The sequence below is a fragment of the Phacochoerus africanus genome, chromosome 11, assembly GCF_016906955.1.
Source record: "Phacochoerus africanus isolate WHEZ1 chromosome 11, ROS_Pafr_v1, whole genome shotgun sequence".
In the NCBI taxonomy this organism is placed as follows: Eukaryota; Metazoa; Chordata; class Mammalia; order Artiodactyla; family Suidae; genus Phacochoerus; species Phacochoerus africanus.
In genome coordinates this window covers 71,157,280-71,178,397 of record NC_062554.1, presented here as the reverse complement: position 1 = coordinate 71,178,397, position 21,118 = coordinate 71,157,280, and the positions used below count along the sequence as shown (strand labels likewise).

At 36.1% G+C, this 21,118-nt stretch overlaps 1 protein-coding gene across 4 annotated transcripts in view; it reads left to right on the top strand.

The window, feature by feature from the left end:
* MTERF1 (mitochondrial transcription termination factor 1) overlaps nt 1-21,118 on the top strand; it is a 567,546-nt gene that overhangs the window by 4,187 nt on the left and 542,241 nt on the right. For 3 of the 4 annotated variants that reach the window (XM_047751804.1, XM_047751805.1, XM_047751806.1), the window contains one exon: nt 663-3,352. The exons of the other annotated variant lie outside the window; for it this stretch is intronic. In XM_047751804.1, coding sequence (XP_047607760.1) covers nt 663-1,830 — 1,168 coding nt within the window. In that variant the 3' untranslated portion in view covers nt 1,831-3,352. Of the gene's footprint in view, nt 1-662; nt 3,353-21,118 lie in introns of those variants that run through there. 4 annotated transcript variants of the gene reach the window in all.

Below are 21,118 nucleotides of genomic sequence, written 5' to 3'. Positions count from 1 at the left end.
ACCAAGGGGATAATCAGGTAAATTGAGTGAGATGGAGATTGGAATCAGGAGCTATTGACCAGAGGTCTCTATAAGCTAAGAATCAAGGCTCTAATGTGAGCATGGGTTTAAAAAGTACCATGAATCTAGAAAAAAGGTGTGTAGGATGGAAATTAGCTAGTATGAAGTATTGGTTTTTGCAGTTAGAGTTTGATAACTAGGAAGTAAGAACAGAGACAAAGAAGTCTGGAATTTTGTGGGCAGAGGCATGGCCAGAGAGCTTGGAAATTAGAAGACAAGGCAGAATGGATTTAGGAGGATTAAGCCAAAGGCTTGGAAACTAGAAAGATAAAGCAGTGATGGAGAGTGGCGACTGTGTGCCAAGGCAGGCAAGGCCAAATAAAATTAGTAAGATAAGGTCAGTGATAATTCTGGGGTGGTGATGATACTTTATGGCTTTTCTTTATGTTAAGAATGGATGTAGCCCCTGACCCATAGATAATCAGAAGCAGTGAGCTAGGGAGTGGGAGTGTGGTGGCTGACTTGTTACCACCGCACCAGGAAGGCTGGTTCTTTAGGTATTTTCTTATGGAAATGACCATGATGCATATAGGATCATAATATGGTCTGTTAGTTGTCTAACACATGTGTTTGTGTAATATTATGTATGTTGTTTCACACAGCATTCCAAAAGGTTTGGGCTACCTGACAATTATGGCACCAGGAAACTTCTTGTGTATGAGAAGTAACTTTCTCTTTGGTTCAAGAGGTTGGATGATCCGATTTTCAGCCGAAATCCTTTTTAAATCAGTTTCATTTAGGCCTTTTGGTGTGAAGTGTGATAATGCAGACAGTGAGCCTTTGAAGAATGAAGAACTGCTGAATAATTTGCTTACTTTGGGAGTAGATATTGACATGGCAAAGAAACGACAGCCTGGAATTTTTAATAGGACAGGTACTAATGAACAGGACCTTAAGTCATTCCTCCTGTCCAAAGGAGCTAGCAAAGAAGTGATTGCTAGCATCATATCAAGATATCCACGAGCCATGACACGCACACCTGAAAGTCTTTCAAATCGGTGGGATTTGTGGAGAAGAATTATGACATCAGACCTTGAAATTGTAAATATCTTGGAACGTTCTCCTGAATCCTTTTTTCGGTCCAGTAACAACTTAAACTTAGAGAATAATATAAAGTTCCTCAGCTCAATTGGATTGACCCATAAATGCCTTTGTCGATTGTTGAGCAATGCCCCACGCACCTTCTCCAATAGTCTTGATCTGAATAAACAGATGGTTGAATTTTTGAAAGCAGTCTGTTTGTCTTTGGGTCACAGTGATCCCACAGATTTTATCAGGAAGATAATTTTTAAAAACCCTTTCATCTTAATTCAGAGCACCAAACGGGTAAAGGCTAATATAGAGTTCTTACAGTCAACGTTCAACTTGAACAATAAGGAGCTGCTTGCTCTGATATGTGGTCCAGGAACGAAAATCCTAGAACTTTCCAATGATTATACCAGAAGAAACTATGCAAATATCAAAGAGAAGCTGTTTTCTCTCGGATGTACTGCAGAACAGGTACAGAAGTTTGTTTTAAGTTATCCAGATATGGTCTTCTTGGGAGAGAAAAAGTTTAATCATAAAGTAGACTGCCTCATAGAAGAAAAAATTAGCATTTCACAAATAATAGAAAATCCTCGGATTTTGGATTCAAGCGTAAGCACTTTAAAAAAGCGAATCAAAGAGTTGGTAAAGTCTGGCTATAACTTAAGTACATCAAATGTCAGTCTTCTGTCTTGGAGTCAAAAAAGATATAATGCTAAATTGAAAAAGTTAAACACTGTATAGAACACTGTTCTGGGAAATTAAGCAAAGGAGTGTCTTATAATGTAGTGATAGAATGTCATTTTGAATTTGGAGCTGTCAAAAAGAGGTTTGCTTTCTTAACTACATGTACGTATATAGTGTTCCTTTGGATGTTTTATTTTAAAGATTCATAAAAACTCATGGTCAGTATAGTCTTTCCAGCTACCTTTTCTGTAGTTTGAATTAACACAACATTCAACTTTATAATAAAGGTCATCGCTGTTATATAAATGGTAGTTGCTGAGTGCTAAGACAGAATATGTATAGAAAGTACAAAATAAGCTTTTTTTGGTTTATGCTTAAATTTTAAAATGGACAGATTCACTTAGTTCTAGTTCCTCTCATGGTGTTAAATGGAAGCCTATTTCTCCTGTTATCCCATGTATCTAATTATTATTCACCTTCAAAAGAGAATGCCAGTAAAAATCTGACAACAGGAAGGAGGAATTTTTTGTCCCATATCCTACATACTCTATTTACGCCACTGGTATGCTCCACCACTCCACACCACCAACTTGGGCTCAGTTTTTCTGGGTCTATCCTGATGTTTTTGAATATAAAGGCCACTATGGTAGGTAGAATAATGGCCACTCAAAGATAGCACTGTCTTAATTACCAAAACCTGCGGATATGTTACATTATATTGCAAAAGGACTTTGTAGATGTGATTAAGGACCTTAATTTAAGATTCTGAGTTGAGGAAGTTATTGTGGATTATCTGGGGGAGCCTAAGTGTAATCATAATGGTCCTTAAAAGTGGAAGAGGGAGGTAAAAGCAGAGGTCAGAGTGATGTGGTGTAAGGACTTGACCCACTTTTACTGACTTTGAAGGAAGGGGACATGAACCAAGGAATGCAGGCCTCTAGAAAGTGGAAAAGGCAAGGAAGTGTTCTTCCCTTGTGCCTCAGAAAGGAGCAGCCGTGCTGAGACCTTGACTTTAACTCATGTTATCCTTCAGACCTCCAGAGCCAGAAGATAATAAACGTTGTTTTAAGCCACTGAGTTTGTGATAATTTGTTACAGCAGCAAATAGACTAATTTTGAGGTGAAAAAATGTACCTTTAGTATCATATCTGTAGTTTTTCCTCTTGTAATTATTTTTAAATCCACCTACCTTTCTGAAATGTCTGATAAGTTAATGTTTGTAAAGTGCTCTAAATGTACTGATAAAAATCTGAAAGTAAGTAATAAAATCTAAATAAAGAAATATTTTGCCTAGTGAGTTAGTGTAATGAATAATGATAATTTCTGTGATTTTTTTTTGTTGGTATTTCTTCTCATGTAAATGAAGCAGAAGTTTCTAGAGGCATTGACTTAAAAAAAATGACAAACATGATATCTGTATCTTGAAGAAGTTCACAGTCTAGCTTTATTTAACTGAGAGAGGTAACAAATTATATGACCTTGGTTATTTTTTATTGTTTTCCAGAGGCATTTGTTTTCATGATGTGGATTTTGAATTAAATAACAATGACACATAACCTTTGAAGCCGTCTTTCTTGTTATCCTTTTATTTTCTTTTAGTAACGTATAGTTGATTTACAGTGTTGTGTTTCAGGTGTACAGTATAGTGATTCAGTATTTTTGCTGATTATACTCTGTTATATGTATATATAAGACATATATGTCAAGATAATGGGTGTAATTCCCTATGTTAAGCCTTCTTATCATTGATACCTCAAAAATACTTATTCCTACCACTGATAGAAACAATGCTTGTTTTTTTCCAAGGCTGTTTATCAATGACACTCCTTTGCAATTACTTCCAATAAACTCTGCTGGCAGACCTGGCATAATTTAGAAATCATGGGCTTTATAAATACATTTCTTTAGAGTAATATGTCTGGGCACCATTTCTGACTATCATGGTAACTATGTAAATATTTTGATTTTATTGAACTTATTTTCTCACCTGTAAGATTAAAAATTGACTTCATAAAGAATCAGATGACATAGGGTCTTCAAGTTTTCTTGCACATAGTTAACTGTTCAATAGTAGCTGTAATAAATACTTACAGTAGTATTTTTAAAAACAGTTTTATTGATGTATAATTCACATATCATGTAGTTCAAAGTAAAGAATTTAGTTTTTTAAAAATATTCATAATGCTGTGTGATTAATCATCTCCACAATCCAACTTTACAATATGTTTGTGCTTCTTAACAGAGACCCTAAACCCATTAGTCAATCCCTGTTATCCCCCTCCTTCCCTAGCCCTAAGCAACCAGTGATCTACTTTATAAATTTGCCTATTCTGGACATGTCATATAAGTGGGACCATACAGTATGTAGTCTTTTGTGATTGACTTCTTTCATTTAACATAGTTTTTTCAAGTTTATTTTGGTATCATGAAAAAGTATTTTATTCCTTTTTATTGCCAAATAATCTCTTAAATGGAGACGGTAGTATTATTGGGAGTACATTTTATCGTTATGGCTTAAGATCCTGAGATGGGGAGTTTATTCTGGATTATCTGGGTGGACTCACTGTAATCAAAGGGATCCTTAAAAGTAGAAGGAGGTAAAAGAGGAGGTCAGAGTGAATGTGATGTAAGAAGGACTTGACCCACTTTTACTGGTTTTGAAGGAGGAAGGGACACGAACTTTTTTAATTCTTTAAGTCTTCTGATTTGTACGAGAGTACTTTCTGAGGTATTGCTTTGAAGTCTAACAAGCTTATTAAGGAATTTGAGGGAGGTGGGCAGAGGAAATACAAATTTTTTGGCATCAACTGGTCATGAGGATTATAACTGCAGACAATTGATGCAGCACTACGTTGTCAGTGGCCAAGGAGAATGTGGGATGCACAGAAGGAAAATACAGTTCCTATTTGGAAGGTTGGGGAGGGAGGGACAACTTTGCAGAAACAAATGTGTAATGCCTATCAGGCAAGATTAACATGTCATGTGTGTGCGTGTGTATTTAATGAAGTATAGTTGCTTGACAATGATGTATTAGTTTCTGGTGGATAGCAAAGTGATTCAGAATATATTCTTTTTCAGATTCTTTTTCATTAGAGTTTATTACAATATATTGAATATTGTTCCATGAGCTATACAGTTGGACCTTATTTATTTTACATATGGTAGTTTGTAACATGTTGTTTTTTAAAGTTGGAATCTGAGAGAGAATCAATTCTTCATATACACACTACTATATATAAAATAGGTAGGTAATAAATACTTACTGTATAGCACAGGGTAATTACTCAATACTGTGTAATAACCTATATGGGAAAAGAATCTGAATGGGAATAGATATATGTATGTTTAATTGATTTATCTTGTACTCCTGAAATGAGCACAGCTTTGTAAGTTAGATATACTCCAATAAACTTTATTTTAAAAAACTGAAAAAAATAGTCCTTAAAAAAAAAGTTATAGGCATATCTTGGAGATTATTGTAGAGGTTATTGTGGGTTCAGTTCCAGATCACTACAGTAAAGCAAATGTTGAAATAAAATGAGTCACATGGAATTTCTTGGTTTCCCAGTGCATGTGAAAGTTGTGTTTATAATGTAGTCTATTAAGTGTATAATAACATATCTTAAACCAATAATACTTTCATTAAGAATACTTTATTGCTGGAGTTCCCATCATGGCTCAGTGGTTAACGAATCTGACTAGGAACCATGAGGTTGTGGGTTTGATCCCTGCCCTTGCTCAGTGGGTTAGGGATCTGGCATTGCTGTGCACTGTGTTGTAGACCCCTAGACTGGGGACCACCGTATGCCTCGGGAAGCAGCCCTAGGAAAGACAAAATAACAACAACAACAAAAGTACTTTATTGCTAAGAAATGCTATCTTAGACTATAGTGAGTCATCATCTTTTTTGCTGGTGGAGGGTTGCCTGGATGTGGATGACTGCTGACTGATCAGGGTGGTGATTGCTGAAGGTTGGGGTGCATGTGACAGTTAAAATAAGACTTAACAGTGAAGTTTGGTGCATGAGTTGACTCTTACTTTCATGAATGAATTCTCTGTAGCGTGCAATGCTGTTTGATAATATTTTACCCACAGTAAAACATCTTTCAGAATTGGAGTTAGTCCTCTCCAACCCTGCCACTGTTTTTTCAACTAGGTTTATTTCATAGCTTAAATCCTTTGTTGTCATTTCAACAATCTTCACAGCATCTTCACCAAGAATAGTTTCCATGTTAAGAAGCCACTGTTTACTCTTCCATAAGAAGCAACTTCTCATGCTTTAAAGTTTTATCATGAGGTTTTAGCAGTTAATTCACATTCAGGCTCCACTTATTTCTCCTTGTTGCTACCACATCTGCATTTCTTTCCTTCACAGAAGTCTTAAACCCCTCAAAGTCATCGAGGAAGATTGGATTCTTTTTCCAAACTCCTGTTAATGTTGATATTTTGGGAGTTACCTTGTGGTGCAGTGGGTTAAAGATCTAGCATTGTCACTGTAGTGGCTCAGGTTGCTGCTGTGGTGTGGGTTTGATCCGTGGCCTGGGAACTTTCACATCCTGTGGGCATGACCAAAAAAAAAAAAAAAATCCTGAAGCCAAAATAAAAATGTTATTTTTATCTCTTCACAAAGCTTCTTAGTGGCATCTAGAATGGTGTATTTTTAATATTCTCAATAAATAATAGTGGGAAAGATTATGAAAAAGAATATAAAATTGAATCACTTTGCTGTACACCAAAAACATAATATTGTAAATCAACTATACTTCAATAATAATAATAAAGAATGGTGAGTCCTTTCCATAAGGTTTTTGATTTGCCCAGATCCATCAGAGGAAATTACTATCTATGGTAGCAATAGCCTTATAGGATGTATTTCTTAATAAGACTTGAAGTTACTCCTTGATTCATGGGCTACAGAATGGATGTTCTGTTAGCAGGCATGAAAAACAACATTAATTTCCTTTACATCTCCATCAGAGCTCTTGGGTACCAGGTGCACTGGCAGTGGGCAGTGATATTTTTGAAAATAATTTGTTCTGAACAGTAGGTCTCAACAGTGAGCTTAAAATGTTCAGTAAATCAGTTTGTCAACAGACGTGCTTGACCCAAGCTTTGTTGTTTCATTTAGCGAGCACAGAGTAGATTGCACATAATTCTGAAGAGCCCAAGGATTTTTGGAAAATTAAATGAGCATTGTCTTCAACTTCAAGTCATCACCTGCACTTTTCCCTAACAATAGAGTCAGCTTGTTCTTTGAAGCATTGAAGCCAGGCATTGACTTCTCCTCTCTTGCTTTGAAGGTCTTAGAAAGTGTCTTTTTCCGATAGAAGGCTGTTTCATCTACATTGAAAATCTAGTTGTTTAGTGCAGCTGCATTCATTAATGATCTTGGCTAGGTCTTTGGGATAACTTGGAGGAGCTTCCACATCAGCCCTTGCACTTTTATGTTCTAGAAATGGCTTTTTTAATCTAAACCTCATGAACCAGCCTCTGCTACCTTCCAACTTTTTTTTGAAATTTTATTTTTATTTACAGAGTAAAATACATATATTTGAACACAATTACATTCACACAGATTATTATATCATGGATCTTAAAGAGATTAAGTGACTCCCTCTGGAGAAGTGGAATGGAAAATATGCTGAGACAAATAGGAAATTTATTCTATACTTTATCCCATTTTGTATGGCTTTCATCTTTACTATTTAGTATTACCTATTACATTTCAATTTTTCTTTAAAAATTAGCATTATATTAAAATTGTGTATATTGTGCAACTAAAATTTATAAAGAAGAAAGCCTTATATACCATTAAATATTTTATATAGCATAATAAAAAGAATAACCAGTAAGAATAACAAATAATACACCCTCTGAAAATAAGTAAAATATAAAATCATAAATTGGTCAAAAAACAGTGTAACTATATAATATATGTCCTCACAATTTGTTGCATCTTATTGATTCTTCAATATAGGCATTACACCATTCTAGGTGATGTGATAAACAAGACATTATAGACCTTATTGTACCATGGAGAGAAATGGTTATTAATAATACAATTGTAGAAATGTATTATTTAATCATAGAGTTGCATTATTTAATTATAATTATAAATTCTTTGATGGAGAGGAAATCAGAATCAGATGTAAGAAGACCTCAGCGTTCCAAGAATGATGTCAAATGACCCCCTTCATGGTGGATTATGCACTTATTTATTGTAAGATACATTTCTTCTCCAGAGATTCCTTGTTTGTGTATCAATTGTAGATTTTTGGTTTGCAGTTATTCTGAAGTTTTGATATATTCTATATGTATATGAGATTGTTTTTAAGTTGTTGTTTTCTTAATTGCAATTTCATCTCCAGTGTCCTGCATTTGTACCCACCTCTTCTCATGCTTTCTGATTTTGGTGGTATAATTGTGCATGGATGATTTCGTATCTTTACTGTATATATACCTTTACTGGTGAGCCTTGTCATTTGTGGAATTTTTGTTTCCTGTTGCTGTCTTTTCTTTTCTGCCTAGAGAAGTTCCTTTAGTATTTGTTGTAAGGCTGGTTTAGTGTTGCTGAATTCTCTCAGCTTTTGCTTATCTGTGAAGGTTTTGATTTCTCCTTCAAATCTGAATGAGAGCCTTGCTGGGTAGAGTAATCTTGGTTGGAGGTTTTTTCCTTTCATCACGTTAAGTAGATCATGCCACTCCCTTCTGGCCTGCAGAGTTTCTGCTGAAAAATCTGCCGATAACCTTATTGGTGTTCCCTTGTATGTTACTTGTTTCTTTTCCCTAGCTGCTTTCAAGATTTTCTCTTTGTCTTTAATTTTGGTCAGTTTGTCTTGGTGTCTTCCTCTTAGGGTTTATTTTATATGGTACTCGTTGTGCTTCCTGGATTTGAGTGAGTGGTTCCTTTCCCATGTTAGGGAAGTTTTTGGCTATTATCTCTTGGAATATTTTTTCTGTCCCCTTCTCTCTCTTCTTCTGGCACCCCTATACCCCTATAATACAGATGTTGGTGCGTTTAACGTTGTCCCAGAGTTCTCTGAGACTCTCTTCATTTCTTTTCAATCTTTTTTCTCTTTTCTGTTCCGTATTCATAATTTCTACTAATCTGTCCTCCACCTCGCTTATTTGTTCTTCTGCCTCCTGTATTCTGCTGTTGGCTGCTTCTAGTGAATTTTTTATTTCAGTTATTGTATTTTGCATCTCTTCATGTTTAAATTTTATATCTTGTATCTCTTTGATCAGTGTTTCCTGTAAGTTATCCATCTTTGCCTCCAGTTTATTCCCAATGTCTTGCATCATCTTTAGCATCAACAGTCTAAAGTCTTTTTCCTGGATGCTGAGAATCTCCTCATCACTTAGCTGATTTTCTGGGGTTTTTCCTTTCTCCCTCATCTGAGTTATCATTCTCTGTCTTTTCATTTTGATAGGTTTTTGGTGTGGTGGCCTTTTTACAGATAATAGAGTTATAGCCTCTCTTACTTCTGATGTCTTTCCCCCTGTGCCTGAAGTCGGTATGGGGGCTTGCTGTAGGCTTCCTGAGGGGAGGGGCTGGTGCCTGCCCCCTGGTAGGTGGAGCTGATTCTAATCCCTCTGGTGGGTGGGGCTTAGTCTCTCGATGGGATTAGAGGCAGCTGTGTGCCTGAGGGGTCTTTAGGTAGCCTGTTTACTGAGAGGCAAGGCTGTGATGCCACCTGGTTTGTTGTTTGCCCTGGGGCTTCTCAGCAGCTGACTGACAGGACCAGATTTTCCCAAAATGGCCACCTCCAGAGAAAGGCACAGCTGCTGAATATTCCCTAGAGCTTTGCTTTCAATGTCCCTCCCTCACAATAAGCCACATTCACCCCTGTTTCCCCAGGATGTCCTCCAAGAACTGCAGTCAGGTTTGACACAGATTCCTATGGAGACTTCGCTCTGCCCTGGGACCCAATGCACATGAACGTCTGTGTGAACATTTAAGAATGGGGTCTCCATTTCCCCCAGTCCTGTGGAGCTCCTGCTCACAAGCCCCACTGGCCTTCAATGCCAGATGCTCCAGGGGCTTTCTCCCAGTGCCAGATCCCTGCACATGAGGGTTTGATGCAGGGCTCAGAACTCTCACTCCTGTAGGTGAGTCTCTGTGAACCAGTTAGTTTTCAGTCTGTGGAGCTTCCCACCCCGGAGGTATGGGGTTGTTTATATCGTGAAATTGCCCCTCCTACCTCTTGATGTGGCCTCCTCTTCTTCTTCTGGAGTAGGGTATCTTTTTTAAGGTTTCTGGTCCATTTGGGTGGAGATTGCTCAGCCTTTAGTTGTGAATTTTGTTTTTAGGAGAGAAGTTGAGCTCCAGTCCTTCTATTCCACCATCTTAATCCTCTCTCGTGACTTGCTTTAACCTTCCAACTTTTCTTCTGCAGCTTCTTCACCTCTTTCAGCCTTTACAGAATTGGACACACTTAGGGTCTTGCTCAGGATTAGGCCTTGGCTTAATGGAATGCTGTGGCTGCTTTGATCTTCTACCCGGACCAATAAAACTTTCTCCATATCAACAACAAGGCTGTTTCATGTATCACTTGTATGTTCACCAGAGTAGAACATTTAATTGCCTTCAAGAACATTCTCTTTGCAGCTTGACTGTTTGGCACAAGAGGCCTATCTTGTTTTTCAACCTGCTTTCCTCACGAAGTTTAATCATTTCTAGCTTTTTATTTAAAGTGAGAGACATGTGACTCTTCCTTTCACTTGAACACTGAGAGGCCATATTAGGGTATTGATTGGTCTAATATCAATATTGTTGTGTCTCAGGGAATAGAGAGGACCAAAGAGAGGGAAAGAGAAGGGGAATCAGCTGGTTAGTGGAGCAGTCAGAACACACACATTTATCAGTTAAGTTCACTGTCTAATTTGGCACCCCAAAACAGTTACAATAATAACATCAAAGATCACTGATCGTAGATCACCGTAACAAAGAAAATAATAATGAAAAAATTTGAAATATTGGAAGAATTACCAAAAAGAAACACAGAGACTTGAAATGAAATGTTGGAAAAATAATACCAAGAGGGCAGCTGTCCCCTGCTTTGTTCTTAATGTCCCATATGTGCAGATAAATTTAGACTTTGGCCTTTCCCACAAGAGAACAAGGCCTCTGATGAAGTTTTATGCCCTGTGGAGAACTGATGTGTTACTTTGATTAGTAAACTGGCTGGATTTAGTCTCCAGGCAGCCACACACAGCCTCCTTTCCAAGGAAAGAAGGATGCGTGGTCCCAAGTTAGAGGTATTCCTTCCTTTTTGCTTTCCCACAGCCAGGGAGTACTGATTGTCACATTATAGTCTGAGCATCAATTAAACTGTCTGTAGCAAAATTAATGCACTTGGGTCGGCATTATTCCACCCTGTATATGTGGATATATCTTGCAAACTTGCTTAGCTTGTTCAGAATACAGATTTCTCCTGATTGAAGCTGTATGACTACATTTCATGTAAGCATGATACATGTGGCTGAAGCTTATTGATTTAGCTAAATGTGATAATGTCTTCACAGAATTAAAGTTTGGTTGATGTGTATGAAATTATATACAGTTATATAATTAATAATTAAAGTAGTAACTGATAAAAAGAAAGCTAAAAAAAGAAAAAAGAAAAAAAAACAGTATTAAAGCTAAGTCCTAATCGACCTGTGTTTACCTGTGCTCAGAACTTCATTGAACTGTAGGGGGAACTGGAGACAGAGGTTTGGCTTACACAGTTTTCTAAAGTCAGCTATAAGTCTGGCTGATAATTCAAACTAAGTAAAGAATTCTTTAAATACCAAGAGAGTTAGCAGGGGATCATTTTATCTGTAGGTTCTGTCAGCCTCAAGCTGGAAGAAATAAACTGATAGTCTTATATAACGGTGTTTCCTTTGGTAATTTAATGTCTGTTTAAAAGAATGCAAAAACTGTATTCCTTGAATGGTTGTTCTTTACTTTTAAGCAAATATTTCTGTTCAGTTGTTTCAGGCAGTTCCCAAATTATATATTTAGGGCGCTCTGCATTTTAACCTAGGTTTGTGGTTCTCTTATTGTTTGTGACACAATCTTAATGCTAAAAATATCATGCAGTAATATCTGTCCACTTTTTAAGTTAGCACTGCCAATCCTCTGTTCTTGTTTAATTTTCATCTTTAAACTTGTGTGGTATTTGTTAGGTGTCTGTAGGAAAAATCCAGCATAACGTAGTATGGTCTCGGCATAATTGCATTTGATATAATTTGTTAACTTTCATTCTTTTGGGGCTTGAGGGTTTTTTGTTTCCTGTTTGTTTTTAATAAAGATTTTAATGGTTATATCTGAAGTGAGGTAATCAGATTTTGCTATAAGACTAAATGTTGTATAACAAATAGACATATTATAAACTATTCTTAGTTTCTGTGTTGCTTTTAGAAGAACTTGCACATTCAAATGTGTGTGCTCTTGGATCTTCCATGGTATCTAATGTAGCTGTTTTGATGACCTCACCCACTTAATGATAACTGGGTGAATGATTCTAGTGTTGAAGATAAATATGTAAGGGAGAATGATAAATGCAAATAAATGCAAGAAACTCTTAGTATAAAGCACTATATGTACCATGCAAGCCCTACGTGCTATGGTAGCTACATAAGAAGTTGAAACCCCTGCAGCTAATTGATATCTTTCATGTTTTATTGTCTGCATCATGCCTTCATTGGGTTGAATTTTGGTACATACTCTAACTGACATCTGAAAACTTGACAACAAACTCTAGTACAGAATTGTCATCATATAGGGAAGATTGCTTCTCCTCCTGCCCCTGCAGCTGAAATTAGTACCTACTTAGATAAGTTTTGCTTTGTGCTCCTTGACTTTCTTCCCTAGAGTCAGTGAACAAAGGAATCATTTGGATAATGACTTGACCAGCTAGGTCCTTTAGAAACCTAAGTTTATCCCCTTGTCCTTTTATTTCTCAATTAAACTATTATAAATAAATTAACTATATAGTTACCACAGTCTGAGTCATGCCAAAGTTGAAGCCCTTCGGTGCTTAGAAGAGCTCAGTAGTAGCTTTGATAGTTTATTGGTTTGTTTATAAAAATATTTTTCCTGATTGTATATTAATCATATAATTATGCAGTGTTGGAAAATATAGAAAAGCACACACATAAAAAGTACCTATGATTCTCATACCTCAGAAATAGCACTTGTATAACTTTCTACTCATTTTTTCTTAGGCGTATACATTATGTGTGAAAATATCTTTTCTAGCTAAAATTAATTTATTCAATACATTTTTGTTGAATACCATTTATGTACTATTGTATTTGATTCTAGATGATTATGTAATAACAGTTTTAAACTTGTTTTATAAATATACTATGAGCATTCTCACATAACACATGACATTTTGAACCTGTTTTTAGATAAATTTGAGACATGACAACCTTGGTCCACTGTGGTTAAGGGACTATTCCATTTGGGAGCTAAAGGGAGAGAATCAGCCTCCCAGGAGGTCTGAGTTTATCAGGTCACCACATAATATTACGCTCAGAGCTTTGTGAGAGAATCCTGCCTTGTTTCCACTCAATATGACAGAAGTACCAGGAAAGTTTATAAAGGGCTGTGATAGGAAAGCAGGAGGAGTACTTGGGAAAGTATAATTTGAAACTCATCTACAAATCAATAGTTAATATTTTGATAAAAGAATGATTAGATATCTTGGCCAATGCCGAACCATTTAGAAACAAAAGATCTGGAGTTCCGTCGTGGCGCAGTGGTTAACGAATCCGACTAGGAACCATGAGGTTGCCGGTTTGATCCCTGGCCTTGCTCAGTGGGTTAAGGATCTGGCGTTGCCGCGAGCTGTGGTGTAGGTTGCAGACGCGGCTTGGATCCTGAGTTGCTGTGGCTCTGGCGTAGGCTGGCAGCTACAGCTCCGATTAGACCCATAGCCTGGGAACCTCCGTATGCTGTGGAAACGGCCCAAGAAATGGCAAAAAGACAAAAAACAAAACAAAACAAAACAAAAACAAACAAAAAACAAACAAAAGAAACCAAAGGTCTTAGAATACTTCTGGATCATATATTTGAATCTAATTTTCCCAAAGATAATCCAGAATTGAAGTTTCTAGTATCAATTAACTTTAATTTTGACTATTCTACTCTAGGCAATTCGTGGATCTATTTTTCTTTTTCTTTCTTTTTTTTTTAAACCACTAACCTTTTCACTTCTAACCAGTCCCTACTCTTAGATATTCTATTCATTGCTCCTAAAATAAATTCCTTGACCAACAATGGTCTCTACTGGTAGGCTGAGCTGACCTTTCCCCATCTGTCATGGAACTTATAGTCTAGCAGAGAAAGAGAGACAAACCAATAAGCGTAAAAATAAATATTTAACTATAAATTGGGAAAAGTGTTTGAAGAAAACAAAATTCTTGAATGGAGAGTAAAGGGCAGGGTGATCAAGACTGGGTGATCAAGGGGGGCCACTTAGGGAACTGATGTATAAGATGAGAGTTGACAAATGAGAAGGAGACAGCCAAAGAGCTAGGCAGAACATTCCAGACATAGAGAATGGTTGAAGTGAAGGCCCCAGTGTGTAGAAGTTAATATCTCTTAGGAACTGAAGTATATTAGGTGCTGCTAGAGTAGTAAGTGCCTGCTGTGTGGCTGTAGAAGACGTGATAGTGATGGGCAGGGATGTAGGGAGCTAGAATCACATCATAAGCAGGGCCTCAAAGTCTGCAATGGAATACTTGGACTTTAAGGATAATGAGAAACCATTGAGAGATATTAACAAGTAAATGTATAATAAGATTTACATTTCAGAAGGATTTCTGTAATTTGAAGAGAATTGGTTAGAATAGGACAAAGAAGCATGAAGATTAATAAGGCCATTGAGGGGTTCCTGCTGTGGTGCTGTGAGTTAAGGCTCCATTCTTGCAGCTGTGGCATAGGTTACACCTGTGGTTGGGATTACATCACTGGCCCAAGAACTTCTGTATGCCATGGGTGCGGCCAGAAAAGAAAAACAAATAATAATAAGTCCATTGTAGTAGTTCAGGTGAGAAATGATTGTGACTTGGGTTAAGGTGGTAACAGTAGATGTGGGAGATGCTGATGGATATACTTTATAGCAATGCTGTCCAATAGAAATATAATGTGAACCACCAATTCATATATATATATATATATATTTAAAAATTTATCTTAACTACATTAAAAAGTACAAATAGGAAATTAATTTCAATATTTTATTTAACTCAATATATACAAAATATTATCACTTTAACACATAATCAGTATAAAATTATTAGTTAGATATTTTTCATTCTCTTTTTGTACTGTCTTCAAAATCTAATGTGTATTTTATACTTAAAGCACATCTCAGTTTGGACTAGCCTCATTTCAGGTGTTCAGTGGCCACATGTGGCTTATAGCCAATATTAGATAATACAGGTATATTATTATATTATTATAATAATATAATAGTATAGAATTTGGTGATGGATTAGATGTAAGGAATTAGTAAGAGGGAGGATTCTATGATGTCCCTGTGATTTCTAGTTTGATTGATGGGTATTTGGTAGTACCTTTTGAGATGGAACAAGCTGGGGGGAAGAAAAGGTTTAAGATAGAAGGAATAAAGAATTCAGTGTTAGACATGTTAAATTTGAGCGATATATAGAAACAAGAAAGAGGACTGCTGGTAGTCTTGTTACCCCTTTGGATTCACTGGCAATGAGCTGGCACTACTGGCTCCTTTTGCCCCTGGCAGGAAAGGCTGTACTTTACTTACCCCTACCTGCAACCCCCCCCCAAAAAAAGATCTCTAGATATCATCAGGATTGTTCCCTGTACTGGCAGACACCTTTCTTAAGAACCAGGTGCCCCAAATATATGGTTTGAACCCACAAAATGAGGTGCAGTAGTGGAAAGGGGCAGGGTTGCTCTGTTGGAGGATATACCCATGGTATGTTCATTTGCACACTGATTATTGCTGTTTATCAGAAGCCCTTTACTGGACAAGATGTGGAGGAAAAATCCAAGTAGGCATATCAGATAAGCTATTTGAATATGAGTGGAGGAGAATTAATTTTTTCCTTTTTTTGCGGCTTTGAGATATATTTGACATATAAAATTTTTCTGCAATGTGATGGTTTGATACACTTCTATATTGTGAAATGCTTACCATGGTAGGGTTAGTTAACACTTCTATCACTTCACATAATTACTACTTCTATTTTACTATGGAGACATTTAAGGTTTACTTTCTTAGTAACTTTCAGGTGTATAATACAATATTGTTAAATATAGTCACCATGCTGTACATTATATCTCAAAAATTTATTCATCTTATAACTAAGAGTTTGTACCCTTTGACTGACATCTCCCCATTTTCTACCTCAGCCCCTGGCAACCACCATTCTCCTCTGTTTCTGTGAGTTTGGCTTTTTTAGATTCCGCATATGTGACAACATATAGTACAGTTTACCTTTGAATAACATGAGTTTAAACTGTATGGGTCCACATATGCAAATGTTTTTCGGTAAATACACACTACAGTACTATATGAACCATGGTTGATTGAATTCATGGATGTGAAATTGTGAATACAGAGGACTGACTGTAAAGTTATACTCAGATTTTCAATTTCAGGGAAAGTTGGCACCCCTAACCCTCATAATGTTTAAAGGTCAATTATATTTGTCTTTCTTTGCCTCATTCACTTAGTATAACACCCTCAAAATTCATCCATGCTGTTGAAAATTATAGCATTTCCTTCTTTCTCATGGCTGAATAACATTCCGTTGTATATTACTGCCACATTTTCTTTATCTACTTTTTCATTGACGCACATTTAGATTGCCTCTATATCCCGGCTATTGTGAATATTAATGCAATAAATATGGGAGTGCAGATATGTCTTTGAGATCCTGAGTTCATTTTCTTTAGATATATACCCAGAAGTGGAATTGCTGGATCATATGGTAGTTCTACGTTTAATTTTTTTATTAAACTCTATACTGTTTTTCATAGTGCCTTGCACCAATTTATATTCCCACCTACAGTGCACAAGGGTTCACTTTTCTCCATGTCTTCACCAACACTTATCTCTTTTCTTTTTGTTAACAGTCATTCTAATAGGCGTGACATCTCATTGTACTTTTGATTTACATTTCCCTGGTGATTAGTGATGTGGAACATCTTTTCATGTACCTAATGGCCATTTGTATGTCTGTTCAGGTCCTCTGCCCATTTTAATTGAATTTTATTTCGTTTGCTGTTGAGTTGTATGAGTTCCTTACATATTTTGGAAATTAACCCCTTATCAGGTATATGGCTTGCACATATCCTCCCCTATTCCATAGGTTACCTCTTCATTGTCAAGGAGCTTTTTGCCTATGTTTCCTTCTAAGAGTTTTATAGTTTCAGGTCTTATATTTAAGTCTGTAATCCATTTTGAGTTAATTTTTGAAAGTGGTTTAAGATAGGGGTTTGGTTTCATTCTTCTGTGTCTAATTATCCAGATTTCTCAGCACTATTTATTGAAGACACTGTCGTTTCCCTACTGAGTAGTGTTGGTTCCCTGGCCAAATATTAGTTGACTGTATTTGTGTGGGTTTACTTATGGGCTCTCATTTTTCTTCCAGTAGTCTGTCTCTTTTTATGCCAACACCATACTATTTTGATTACTATAGCTTTGTAATATAGTTTGAAATCAGTAAGTGTGGTGTTTCCAACTTTGTTATTTTTTGTCAAGATTACTTTGGAGGTCTTTTGTGGTTCCTTCTGAATTTTAGGATTGTTTTTCCTATTTCTGTGAAAAATGCTGTTGGAATTTTTGATAGGGATCTCATTGAATCTATAGAAGACTATGGGTAGTATGGACATTTTAACAACATTCATTCTTCTGATCCACAAACAAGGGATATTTTTCCTTTTGCGTTCTTCAGTTCCTTTTATTACATTTTTTCCCCAGTGTACTGATCTTTCACTTCCTCAGTTAAATTTATTCCTAAGTATTTTTTTTGATGCTTTTGTGAATGAGATTGTTTTCCTTATTTCTTTTGCAGACACTTTCTTGTTAGTGTATAGAAATGCAACTGATTTTTATATGTTCACTTTTTATCTTACAACTTTATCATATTCATTGATTAATTCTAACAGTTCTTACATGAAGTCTTTTAAAAATTTTTAACCTGTTTTATATGTGTAAGATCAGGTCATATTCTCTTCCAGCAGAGACAGTTTGACTTTTTCCTTTACAGTAATTCACAGATTGTCTTTGACGGTATCCTATCAATCATATAGGTTTCTTCACTCTTTTTCATTCTTTTATCTGTTTTCCTCTGATTGAATACTTCCAAGAATCCTGTTTTCTAATTTACAGATTCTTCCTAGGTTTGGTGAATTCTGCTCTCTACTGTATTTTTAATTTCATTCATTATATTCTTTAAGTACAGAATTTCCATTTGGTCCTTTTTTAATGATTTTTTAATCTCTCTGTTAAACTTCTCACTTTGTTCGTGTATTATTTCCTGGCTGGGGAAGCTGGGTGCTCACTCACACATTATCACTTTCTGCTATAGGAGAAATCATGGGCCAAGAAGTTTTCTTGGTACTGAACTGTGCTGCCTTGGGCAAAGGGTGATGTAAGTAAAGTCAAACTTTCCCTCTTACCCTCTCTAATGCATCTAAGGTCATATATTTTTTTTCCCTCTAGCAGTGTTGAAACTTCTTTCCTGGACAAAGATTCCTTTATCTGTGGATTATTAAGTTAGTGTTCTTCAGGAACTCCAAGACCATGGCTGAGAGGGGGTAGAGCCAGTTTATGAGCCACTTTGGGTCCACACTCAGGGCTAAATTCTGTATGCCTGGTATCTGATATACCAGTGGGTGAGACTCCTCTTGGACCCCACATCCTGTAAAGGCACTTTTGTACATGGGCAGATACCAAATTATTATTGTTGAGTGAGGATGAGGAACAAAGGATATCTCATCCAGCCATCATGCTGATGTCACTGGATAGAGGAGAATTTCGATAGAAATATAAATTCTGAGATCAGTGATGTACACATAATATTTAAATTGTGGTTTAGAGGAGGAACAGACAAGAGAATATATGATCCAGCCTGAAGTTTTCCAAGATTTTAAGGTTGGGTGGGAAAAAAAACTAGGCATACATGGAATCATGGAACCTAGGAGAATAGACTATTTCAAGAAGGAGGTAGTGGTCACCTGTAGTGATGCTGTAGTGAAAGGTCAAACCTCTTTAGAGGTTTCAGCATTGCCCTCTGATGAAGTACAAGCCTCTGATCTTCAAAGCCCTCCACCCAGCTGCTCACATCCTTGGATTCCCCTATACTTTAAAAGATTTTTATTTTTATTTTTTTGTACTTTTCCATACTTCTAGTTCAGTCTAGTGCCTTTTTTTTTTTAAACCTTCAGTCCTTACCTCATTTGTTTCATGTGGTTTGCTATATGGTACACATCTGTTATACTTTTTTGGCTAACTATGTTGATTATATTTTTGATGTCCAAGGGTAAGCATTGTTTTTTAGGTTTGTATTTTTTTCTATTATAGTTGATTTTCATTGTTCTGTTAATTTATTCTGTACAGAAAAGTGACCTAGTCATACATATATGTACCTTCTTTTTCTCACATTATCTTCCATCATGGTCCATCTCAAGTGACTAGATAGAGTTCCCTGTGCTATGCAGCAGGATCTCATTGCTTGCCGGTAAGAATTTTAAGTTTAAGACATGTCTATTCTAATATTCTTAGTGTTTACTATAATGCTTCTATTCACTTTTGGACATCAGATTTTAATCTCAACTCATAAGGAATTTATTAATAATAAATAAATAATAATAATGAGTTGACAAAGTTAGACTAGCAACTTCGTACCAATGCTATTTTTTAGACCACTGTCACCTGATAGAACTTTCTGCATTAATGGAGATGTCTCTATCTGTATCGTCCAATACGTACTACTTCATGTAGGCTATTGAGTATTGAAATGTAGCTAGTGAGATTGAGGAGCTGAATGCTATTTTTAAAAACATTTTAACTAATTAAAATGTGAATTAATTAGTCACATATGGATAGTGGCTACCATACTGGAGAGTGCAACTTTAGACCACATGTTCTGCTAATAAAGCCTCTCTACTGCTTGAATTTGGGCATGATGTTCTCATGCAGAAGCCTAGTAACCATCTGCAGACAACACAAGCAAGCCTATTCTTTTATTTTTAGGTCCTTTGTAGCCATGAGATTTTTGCATTTATTAGTGAAATTTTTGTGCTGATATATGTCTTCTACGTTTGAAAGTCTGCATAGGAGCTACCTAGAACAATGTTTCTAAAACCTGGTTGATCAGCTCTTTACAATCATCCAATGAGCTGTTGCCTTTATCTTCATTTACAATTTTTTTTCCTGGAAACTTACCAGCAATTTCCCTGCCACAGGATATTTTTCGCTTTCTGTGCCCCTCCATAGGCTCTGGCTTTCTGACATATGGCTCATCTTTCTCTAGATTCTGGTTTTACTTCTTCTTTTGTATCTTATCCCTCTTTTTCAGGCTCCAAAGTACAATGCCAAAATTCTCATTACTTGATTGATCTTGGACATTAATTTAAACATTGTTGCCTAAACTCACTTTGCATTCTAAATCTGTTTGTACCTTCAGAACTGTATTCCATGAGCAAGTATAACTATAGTTTTTAATTTAGTTTAGGGATCATTCTTTAACAGTATACACAAAGAGCTGCTTCTTTATTAATGGCTACATAGCAGTCTTTGGGATGGATGTACCATAATTTATTTAACTAATCTTAATCAGTGGGCCATTAAAAACATTTCTGCAGGACTATCCTTTCCATATCATTTTTTTCACATGTACAAAATATCTGTAGGACATATTCTGAGAAGTAGAACTGTTGGACCAAAAGATATGTACATTTAAATTTTTGATAGATATTGCCAAATTTCCTTCCATTGATGTGGTACCAATTATGCTTCTACCAACAATATGTGGGAATGCCTATTTCTTTTTTACTAACAGAAGCTTTTCAATTTTTTGATTATTGCTAATCTGATAGGTAAAATTGGTATCTTCTAACTTCAATTTACATTTTATTATGAGTGAAATTGAGCATCTTTTCATATATTTAAAGCCTTGTGTATTTCTTTAAATTGTTTTTTTACACCTGTTGACCATTTATTCCCTGTAGTTGAACTGTTTATCTTTTTGCAGGACCTCTTTATATGTTAATGAAGTCAGCCTTTATGCTATAATAATGCTGTATTTTCTCTTAAATTTTAATTTTTAAACTTTTTTAATGTAGAATATTTTAATTTGC